The sequence below is a fragment of the Arachis ipaensis genome, chromosome B1 (assembly GCF_059453495.1).
Source record: "Arachis ipaensis isolate K30076 ecotype BB chromosome B1, ASM5945349v1, whole genome shotgun sequence".
Classification (NCBI taxonomy): Eukaryota; Viridiplantae; Streptophyta; class Magnoliopsida; order Fabales; family Fabaceae; genus Arachis; species Arachis ipaensis.
The window spans coordinates 133,144,409-133,155,296 of NC_142436.1; the positions used below are offsets into that span (position 1 = coordinate 133,144,409).

The 10,888-nt window shown below is 30.5% G+C and overlaps 2 protein-coding genes and 1 non-coding gene across 4 annotated transcripts; 1 reads left to right on the forward strand and 2 right to left on the reverse strand.

Annotated features, from left to right (window-relative positions):
* Window positions 1–4,024: 4,024 nt before the first annotated feature.
* LOC107634963 (putative UDP-arabinopyranose mutase 2) lies at window positions 4,025–5,667 on the forward strand. Its single transcript, XM_016338305.3, has 3 exons — window positions 4,025–4,351; window positions 4,469–4,888; window positions 5,001–5,667. The coding sequence occupies exons 1-3, from the start codon at window positions 4,031–4,033 to the stop codon at window positions 5,331–5,333; spliced, it is 1,074 nt and encodes a 357-aa protein (XP_016193791.1). The 5' UTR covers window positions 4,025–4,030; the 3' UTR covers window positions 5,334–5,667.
* A 762-nt stretch (window positions 5,668–6,429) lies between these two features.
* TRNAD-GUC (transfer RNA aspartic acid (anticodon GUC)) lies at window positions 6,430–6,501 on the reverse strand. The gene has a single exon. It is a non-coding gene; the product is annotated as a tRNA-Asp (tRNA).
* A 150-nt stretch (window positions 6,502–6,651) lies between these two features.
* LOC107634945 (uncharacterized) lies at window positions 6,652–10,456 on the reverse strand. Of its 2 annotated transcripts, none has more exons than XM_016338293.3 (4): window positions 9,143–10,456; window positions 8,878–8,969; window positions 7,157–7,974; window positions 6,652–6,872 (listed from the first exon to the last, which is right to left on the reverse strand). In XM_016338293.3, the coding sequence occupies exons 1-3, from the start codon at window positions 9,751–9,753 to the stop codon at window positions 7,160–7,162; spliced, it is 1,518 nt and encodes a 505-aa protein (XP_016193779.1). In that variant the 5' UTR covers window positions 9,754–10,456; the 3' UTR covers window positions 6,652–6,872; window positions 7,157–7,159. The 2 variants fall into 2 exon arrangements, with proteins under 2 accessions (XP_016193779.1, XP_016193770.1); XM_016338284.3 differs by having other exon boundaries at window positions 8,836–8,969; window positions 9,143–10,410.
* Window positions 10,457–10,888: the final 432 nt, after the last annotated feature.

The following is a 10,888-nucleotide window of genomic DNA, read 5'->3' on the forward strand; positions in this document are numbered from 1 at the left end:
ACTCTAACTAAGGAGATTAGTCTATTAAATATAATTTTTAAATTAATTTTGATAATAAAATAATATTTAAATTTATTTTTATTATTAAAAATCCTGTAATTAGTTTATTTTATGATTTATGTAGTTATTTTGAGATTTTATTTTTTAATGTATTGGATATGACCGTATGATTTTATTTTGATGTTCTTTATTATATTATAAATTAATAATTTCTTTCCCAATCTTAAAAATACTATATATACTTATGGAAAGAACGTAAATATTAATATATGATTATAATAAAAATAATTTTTATATATTATTAAATTTAAAATTCGTGTATTAATATATATAATTATATTATTAGAAGAAAGATAATATTCTAATTTATTACTAATCATACTAAATGTAAATTATACTAATTATATAAAATTATTTGTTTTAAAATTAGAGAATTAAATTATCATATTATTAATTAATAATTTATTTTTTAATATTAAAAGTATTATAATTAAATGAATTGACTCTGATTAAAAGATAAATATATTAGTCTATTAAAAATAATTTTTAAATTGAATTTTGAGAATAAAATAATTTAAATTTTTTATTGCTAAAAATTCTGTGATTATTTATTTAATGTAGTTATTTTGAGATTTTATTTTTTCATATATTGAGTATGCTTTTATTTTGATTCTCTTTATTATACTATTAATTAATACTTTTTTTCCTAATCTTAAAAGCATTACACTTAAAAAGATATTTATATATTATTAAAGCTAGAATGCGTATAATAATGCTTTAAATCAATTAATGATAAAAATGTATTTGATTACATTATTAGGAAAAACATATTATCCTAATTTATTGCTAATTACACTAAATATAAATCATACTACAATCATACGTAATTATTTGCTATTAAATTAAAAAATTAGATTATTATATTATTAATTAATAATTTTTTTAATATTAAAAGTATTATAGTTAAATACATAAACTCCACTTAAAGGATAAATATATTAATCTCATGATTAGTTTATTTTTAGATAATTATTTGTGATTTTGTTTATTGACCTATTGAGTATGATTTTATTTTGATGCTCTTTATTTTTTCTTAACCTACGCATGATATTTTAGAAGCGTATAACTATTAAAAAAATTATTTTTAATAATATTAAATATTTTTAAAATTTATTTTATATAAAATCGCAAATAAAATACTTTCACATTATCACTATAAATAACGAAAGAAAATAGAATAAAGAATAAAACAAATATTAGTTGAATTTCTATAAATAGGATAAATTTTTGTAACTCATATAAGACATTAAAGGTTTAATTAATATATTATTATTTATTTAATTATTATATATTACTAATTTTATAACTAAAATGTGTCACATCTCACATGTCACTCTTTTGTTATAATTGAAATCAATTTTTTTTTTCAAAATTAATGAGTTATTTTCTCCTCTTTCTCTCTTTAATTTCTCTCTCTATCTCTCTTATATATCATTATCAATGGCTAATTACAAATTTAACAATCAAAATATGCAATACGACATTCTTTAATTACAATTAAAATTGAAATTAAAATATTAAAATTTAAATTTAAATATAACTATATTATATTACTATTTAATAACTAAAATATGTCACATGACACTGTTTTATTAAAGGTGTAATTAATGTATTATTATTTATTTATTTAGTATATATTACTAATTTTATAACCAAAATGTGTCACATATCGCCCTCTCATTACAATTGAAATCAAATTTTTTTCTCTAAAATTAATGAGTTCTTTTCTCCTCTTTCTCTCTTTAATTTCTCTCTCTATCTTTGTTATTTCTCCACCTACTCTATCTCTCTTATATATCATTATCAATGGCTAATTACAACTTTAACAATGAAAATATGCAATATGACATTCTTTAATTACAATTAAAATTGAAATTGAAATATTGAAATTAAAATTAAAATATAACTATATTATATTACTATTTAACAACTAAAATATGTCACACGATACTGTTTTATTAAAGGTGTAATTAATGTATTATTATTTATTTATTATATACTAATAATTTTATAACAAAAATGTGTCACATATCACTCTCTCATTACAATTGAAATTAAATCTTTTTCTCCAAAATTAATGAATTCTTTTCTCCTCTTTCTCTCTTTAATTTCTCTCTTTATCTTTATTATTTCTCCACCTACTCTATCTCTCTTATATATCATTATCAATGACTAATTAAAAATTTAACAATCAAAATATGCAATATGACATTTTTTAATTACAATTAAAATTAAAATATTGAAATTAAAATTAAAATATAACTATATTATATTACTATTTAATAACTAAAATATGTCACATGACACCGTTTTATTAAAGGTGTAATTAATGTATTATTATTTATTTATTTATTATATATTACTAATTTTATAACCAAAATGTGTCACATGTCACTCTCTCATTACGATTGAAATCAAATCTTTTTCTCCAAAATTAATAAGGTCTTTTTTCCTCTTTCTCTCTCTATCTTTATTATTTCTCCACCTACTCTATTTCTTTTATATATCATTATTATTGATTTAATGGCTAATTACAAATTTAACAATCAAAATATGCAATATGACATTTTTTAATTATAATTAAAATTAAAATTGAAATATTGAAATTAAAATTAAAATATAACTATATTATATTACTATTTAACAACTAAAATATGTTATATGACACTGTTTTATTAAAGGTATAATTAATGTATTATTGATTTATTTATTATATATTACTAATTTTATAACCAAAATATGTCACATATCACTCTCTCATTACGATTGAAATCTAATATTTTTTTCCAAAATTAATGAGTTCTTTTCTTCTCTTTCTCTCTTTAATTTCTCTCTCTATCTTTATTATTTCTCCACATACTCTATCTCTTTTATATATTAGTATTAATGGCTAATTACAAATTTAACAATCAAAATATGCAATATGACATTTCTTAATTACAATTAAAATTGAAATATTAAAATTAAAATTAAAATATAACTATATTATATTACTATTTAACAACTAAAATATGTCACATGACACTGTTTTTTTAAAGGTGCAATTAATGTATTATTATTTATTTATTTATTATATATTACTAATTTTATAACAAAAATATGTTATATGTCACTCTTTTATTACGATTAAAATCAAATATTTTTCTCCAAAATTAATGATTTTTTTTCTCCTCTTTCTCTCTTTAATTTCTCTCTCTATCTTTGTTATTTCTCCACTTACTATATCTCTCTTATATATCATTATCAATGGCTCATTACAAATTTAACAATCAAAATATGCAATATAACATTCTCTAATTACAATTAAAATTAAAATTAAAATTAAAATATTAAAATTAAAATAAAAATATAACTATATTATATTACTGTTTAACAACTAAAATATGTCACATGACACTGTTTAATTAAAATTGAGATAAAATATTTGTTCTAAAATTAATAATTTTTTTCTCATTCCTCTTGTTTACCTCTCTTCCCTTCTTATTTCTCTCTAAATTTTTCACTTTATATATAATTAAAATGTCGATTATCTATTTTTTTTAATATAAAAAGACTATGATTTTTTTAGTCGACAAAAATTTTTGTTTTATGACTTTTTTTTGCTATAATCTATAATATAATATCAGTATAAAATTGACATCATTTTAAAAGATTTATATTCCCCAAAACACTAATTTTATACTATTGTTTGATATTTATATATATAATAAATATAAAATTATTTTATATAAATATAAATTAAATGCATTCTTTAAATAATTTAAAAAAAAAAGAAAGAAAAAGTGAACGAGATCTGTAACACAGTGACACATGAATCCGCGTGGAGGCACGTGTCCACAAGGGCAGCTGGTTTTTCAAATACAAAAACCCCTCAAACCCCTCCCTGTGTTCCTCACACACACCCTCTCTTCTCTTCTCTTCTCTTCTCTCTCCCTCTGTGTCTCCGATCTGATCTCTCAGAAATTTGAGAATGGCGTCGTCAGTGTTACCGACACCACTCCTGAAGGACGAACTTGACATCGTGATCCCAACCATCAGGAACCTGGACTTCCTTGAGATGTGGCGCCCGTTCTTCCAACCCTACCACCTCATCATCATCCAAGACGGTGATCCTTCTAAGAAGATCAACGTCCCTGAAGGTTTCGATTACGAGCTTTACAACCGCCTCGACATCAACCGCATCTTAGGCCCTAAGGCCTCCTGCATCTCCTTCAAGGACTCCGCTTGTCGCTGCTTCGGGTTCATGGTTTCAAAGAAGAAGTACATCTACACCATCGACGATGATTGCTTCGTAACTTCTCTATTCTCTTCTCAATTCTCTAGATCTGGAATATTTGGTCAACGATCTGTCAAGATACTTTGACTTTCGTTGAGATCTGTTTTTGACTAACGTGTGTTGTTGATTCAGGTTGCGAAGGATCCATCTGGGAAAGAAATCAATGCTCTGCAGCAGCACATTAAGAATCTTCTGAGTCCTTCAACACCATTCTTCTTCAACACTCTCTATGATCCGTATGCAGAAGGCGCTGATTTCGTTCGCGGATATCCCTTTAGCCTCCGGGAGGGTGCCCCCACGGCGGTGTCTCATGGCCTCTGGCTCAACATTCCTGATTACGACGCTCCAACTCAGCTTGTGAAGCCTATGGAAAGGAACACTAGGTATGTGGATGCAGTTTTGACAATTCCAAAGGGAACCCTGTTTCCCATGTGTGGTATGAATTTGGCATTCGATCGCGAGCTGATTGGTCCGGCAATGTACTTTGGTCTTATGGGTGATGGACAACCCATTGGACGCTACGACGATATGTGGGCTGGTTGGTGCACAAAGGTATACACTTATGATTCATTGATTGGCTTATTCTTTTTGTAGAATGTTAGAATCTAATGTATAGTTGTGATGTCAAATTTTGGGGTAATTAGTGTGTATGTTGATGATGCAGGTTATATGTGACCATTTGGGATTGGGGGTGAAGACAGGATTACCCTACATTTGGCACAGCAAAGCCAGCAACCCATTTGTGAACCTCAAGAAGGAGTACAAGGGGATCTTCTGGCAAGAAGATCTTATCCCGTTCTTCCAAGCTGTCTCTCTTCCGAAGGATTGCACCACTGTTCAGAAGTGCTACATTGAACTCTCCAAACAATTTAAGGAGAAGTTTGGAAAGGTTGATGATTACTTCAACAAGCTTGCAGATGGAATGGTCACATGGATTGAGGCTTGGGATGAACTTAACCCATCTGCTGCTGCTTTGCCCAATGGTCCTGCAAAGTAAAATGTATCACTCAGATTTGCTCAGTGTTATAGTTCTGAAGCCTTTTTGCCTAGGATTTCTGCGGCTTAGTTTAAGTTTTTAGGCAGGGCAGAGGATAATGATATGGCGATAGTTATTTTCATTTTACTATTTTCTTAGGGGACCAGAGTCTAGAACAATAAGCGATTTCAATTGTCATGCCCTTCTAATTTATTACATATAGAGATTCTACCGGTTGGGTTTTGTCTTATTATTTGAGTATGTTAGGTCTTTTAATTGATAGTGAGATTCTGGTCCTTGGAATTTCTTGTCACAGTTGATTTATTTATGCCAAATGAATTATGGTTATTTATAATTGTTTTTTTTTTTTTTTAAATGATGTCTTTTCTGAATCGTTTGGATGTTATTAAATATTAACAAGTTTTTAGTTAAAAAAAAAAACAAATTATTCTGAGAAGTCCATTCAAATGAACTCTATAAATTATAAATAGTGAAACAAGACGTACAAAACAGAGACCATTCATCTCATTTTAAATTTAATCACAAGATAAGAGGCAATCGTATAAATTGACAAATCTTGTAGGTAGAATTATTCTCTAAACTTTTTGGAGACATAGAATGCTAATCGGAAATTCACCTTCAATTACCGACATTTATGTAAAATCGGTGACCAATAACTTTCTTCTTTTATTGGGATAGCTCATCAATAATTGGAACGGAAATAATGTGCTATGTGCACCGACGGTTTATTTCTTTTTTATTTTTCCAAACCGTAACAATGGACAGTGTTCTCTCCTTAATATATTTATAAATGAAAAACAAAACGCCAAGAAGACAATTTATTTTAAAGCAATATGTTTATGTTTATTTTTTTAACTGTAAAATCCGAATTGTTGGAGAAATAAAACCTGTTATTATCATTAACAAAAAGGTTTTGGGCCAACCAATGATAAGTAAATTTGTCGGCACCTAAGGGAAAGAAAAGCCATAACTTTTGGGCCCTCTAAGCTGGCAGGGTTTGGTGAACTACCAGATTCCATGAGACAGTTTCCATTCAAATTTCGTGACCCAAAAATTGTTTTGACTTAACTATAAAATAAGGTTTGGAAAAATAAAACGCCGTTGCCGGGGATCGAACCCAGGTCGTCCGCGTGACAGGCGGAAATACTCACCACTATACTACAACGACTTTGTTAATGCAATAATCTCATAAACTATATTAATCCTTTAACTTAACATGCAAAAACAATAATAAATAATTATTTATAAAAACTTAATTTTGCTTAATGTGATATGTAGTTGTTACTTGTTAGTAATAAATAGTTGTACTTGATGGTTGAAGTATTTATAAAGAGATGAGAACGTTTTATGTATTGAAGCCGAAGGATTTTAATAGTAATAGTAACATTTATAAAGACAAATAACGTGTTTTGTTTGGTCAGGTTACAAATGCAATGTTAAACAGCTTCTTGACCCAAATCAACGGAACCAAATTGTTACAAGTAGTTAGCACCAGATGAGAATGAGGTTAACGGCAAAGGTGTCTGTTGAATTGAATTCCTGCATCAAACGGAAAATGAAATCATTTAATCCTCTGAACTGTGACATGTTATGTCTACATATATACTCAACAATATAGAACATGCTATGTTTAAGAAAGATATGAATTGATTAAAAGATTTAATCTATCACTAGCCCCTGCAGTTTGGATATATTGATTTGCCACTGATCAAGAATGCCACAAAGATTTTATTTTTCCATTTTCCTCCGAATAAAACGAAATATTGCCGTGTGTCGTGGCGAAGCAAAAGATAATGTAGTTTCCATGAAATAGCGTAACGTACCTCTTAAGTAATCCGGAGAGTGCAGGAAGAATCGTTTTCTTGCTTAACCTGCAAGGACTGCCTTTGATGCTCGACTCGTTGAAGCTGCGACGACAGCTGTAGCAAGTCAATCGTTGCAACATCTTCACATGAAAGGCGATCTCTAGCATTAACAAAGTCTGAACCTTGGAAAATCCGGTCTGCCATTTCTAAGTTGACAATATTGTTATTGTCTGATATAAGTATAGGACTAAGCTGGCTTCCACTTGCAGGATTCAACGTTGATGGAAACCTATCGTACACTCGGCATGAAGAAGTTTGCGAGCTCATTCCTATCTTTTCGGAGACTTGACTTATGCTGCAAGGATGGCTGTGGCTGCTTGGACTAACCATGGGGGGAACAAAGGGAATTCCGGACGACTGGCTTGAAGAGTTCTGGGATTGAGATGACAGAAGAGAGAGAGCACAACACGAGTCCGAAATTCCCGACAATCCTTGAACAGTTGATGATGTATCGAAAAGATTGAAGTCGTCACTTCCTAAGGAGCTGTTCTGAAATAGTGGTCTTGACCCTGGATGTTGGGCCGCAATGACATGCTTATATTGGTTATTGTTTTCATACAAGATGCTTTCAGTAGTAGTGGGTGTAGCACCACTCTCATGAAGAAAGGGAAATTGTTTTCCATTGTATGAAGGGAAAAGAGATCTTGACTGAGGATGCCAAAAATCGGACCCGTGTTCTGCTTTACCGGGTTTCCAGAAGCTACTCATTCCGTATTTATCTGAATCCGAGGAGATAAAAGATGCCGATGATAGCATGGTTCCCTGGAATCTGCTATCTACAAGAACCACAAGAACTTCATAAAACTTCAAATCAAACAATTTTCAGTAATATCACTTGACAACAGAAGTAGACAAAATTGCTCACATTTCAGAATCTACAACTAAATCAATCTGCTCAATAATCCATGAGTTTATGAATATTAAAACAACTTGAAACTTTAAAAGCTAGTAACACATCTATGTGTGGAAACTCAAATTGCTTCAGTTTATTTTCTTTTACCTCCTTTATAATAGAATTGAGAAAATGGATTGCAAAAAGTATATTATGTGTATGTGTGCACATGCAAGTGTGTGAGTATCATCATTAGTGATACAATCAAACGACGTAAAATCTAGAAATTGTTTTACTAATAATTAGGATCCATTTTGTGATTAAACAGGGAAAAATAAATAGTTTTTAAGATGAAATACCACTCAGGCGTGTGGAGACAGAAAAACATTCCCCTCAGCACCAATATTTTTGTTGAAAAATTCAGATATGGTTCACATCCATCACAAAAACACCACATAATCCTAATTAAAAAGACAAGTTCATGTGCTGTGGATGTACTTCCAAGTTCCAATTGAGAGAATCGGCATTAAAAAATCAGCATCTTCTTTTTGTGGTTTAGAAGCAGGACACCTTTTGACTAAAAAGGACAACAAACATTTCACTCATTTTTAATGAGGCTGTATAAGCTTATTAAAGGAAGCTTTTGAAAAGGCGGACGCCAACAAAGAAAGGGAACCGGATTTTCAAACAAAAGATTCTATATCTTTAAGCGAAAAATAGTGTTAGAGTTCAGAACTCAATCACATGAAGAATCCAACAAAGCTGTATCACTATCTATTTTCCGAATATATACTGTTACCACTACCACATGGATGAGGCAACCTCGCAGCCTTTCCAGAGTGAATACCTGCTTGTGGTTTTCTTCGCCGCTCGTTATGTCCTGCAAGGCGTTTGCGACAGCTGCGCTTACCATCATCGAATTCAGCCAGCAAATGAAACCTGGTTAACAAGCTAAACATTAAACATAGGCATATACAACACAACTAAGCTTCTTATTAATAAGCATAGTCATGAAAGCAAAAGCAGATCAAGCTATTCAAACCCATCAGACATACAAATAAAGAATTAAAGAGCTATATTTCGAAAGATTAAAGCTCGAAAAATTGACCAACCTACTACATTGCTGACAAAACCTTTGCTCAATGCCATTGACTATAACTACGGCAGTCTTGGAATGAACCTCACAAACTTTGTGTCTCTTGTGGTAATCTTTAGAGGAGCTGAGATCCTTGTTACAGCCATAGACTTGGCAGTAAGCAGTCTGCGAGTGCAAACCCAAAGAGCCTCGCGGTCTCTTCGGGGCCGTGGACGACACAGAAGAACACAAAACAGGTGCTCCTTTGGAAAATGATGCAACATTAACATCAGCATGATCAGCAAATCTTCCAAGCTTCAAATCAATGAGGGAATCACGGCCACTACTGGAGTCCACAACAGTAGTAGTAGTTGTAATAGTACTATTACTACTACTTGTGATTCTTCCACCATGTCCACTACCTCCAATTAGATCATTAAACAATGGTTTCCCCAACAATTCAGGGAAACCAAGTTCTTCAAAACATTGATTGTCAAAGCTAGAACATGGGGTTTTCAGTTCCCATCCAAGGAAGGAACTTTTGCTTCTCAAAAGGGTACTAGGAGGAGGAGGAGGTGCAGCAGAAAGTGCATCGTTGGAGACATACCCCTTTTCTTCTTCAGTAACATAATCCCAAGAAGATTCCATTGCATGCGACAGAATCAATCAAGAGTGTAAAAGAGAACAGACACCACACCACAGCAAACAATCCACCTTCAATGGAAACAGAAACAGTGTGCTACTGCTACTACTACAGTGTGTCGTGTAGAGAAAAAGGAAAATGGAAAACTCAGCTTGAATTTCGTTGCTGCAATAATAACCCTTAGAAGCTGAAGAAGCAGCTTTGAGAGAGGAACCACTGAAGAGTCTTGCAAAAAAGTAACAAGTGCCCGCTAAAGAAAGACAGAAAAAGTTCACAAATTTACTCTACCTGAAGCTAAAAAACCTTTCTTTGAGCTCTTTGATTCATTAAAAACAAAAATAAAATCTCTTAGAAATAAAAATAAAACCACAAAGAAGTGAAAAACTAAGTCAAGGAAAGTCAAATAGAGGAACAAGGTAAAGGGTAGCAAGAAGTATGCAAGGTTAAGCAGAAGATAGAGGAGTCTGAAGGAGGCAAAAAACGGAGTGAGTCCATGGAATTATACAGAAAGAGGAAAAAAGCATTTGAGTAAGTGAGGGAAAGGGGAAACAGCTACTTACCTGAATGATGGGAGAGAGAGAGAGAGAGAGAGAGAAAGAAAGAGAAGAGTGTACTTGTTTTGAAAGGGTCCCAAATAGTAAGAGTGGGTGTTTGTGTTGCTATTTTTGGAGAGAGACAACATGAATGGACAGCTCTTCCAAATTCTTTAATTTCTACTTTTGTTTTGGAAATGACTCTTATCATCACACCAACTTATTATTAATCCCAAATTTATTTTCAAAATGATAAGGTTTATGTATATTGATTGTATTCCACATTTCCACTCACTCACTTTAATCATCCAATCTGATGATTATTCAAATTCAAGTGTTGCTCTTAAACAAAACAAAAAAATAATGATAAAATATGGGTTTTTTAATATTTTTAATTTTTTTTATATTAATCTAATATTTAGTTTGATTTGATTTTACACTTAATATTTAAAATAAATTTTAATTTTATTATTAATATTAATATTTTTTAAAGCCGATAATCAATTTTTTTTCAATTTTTTAATTATTCGTATATTATTTTGAGGTGTTTGGATGAAAAAAAAATAGTGAAAGTTGGGGTTAAGTGGTGAAGAAAACCAAGATTACT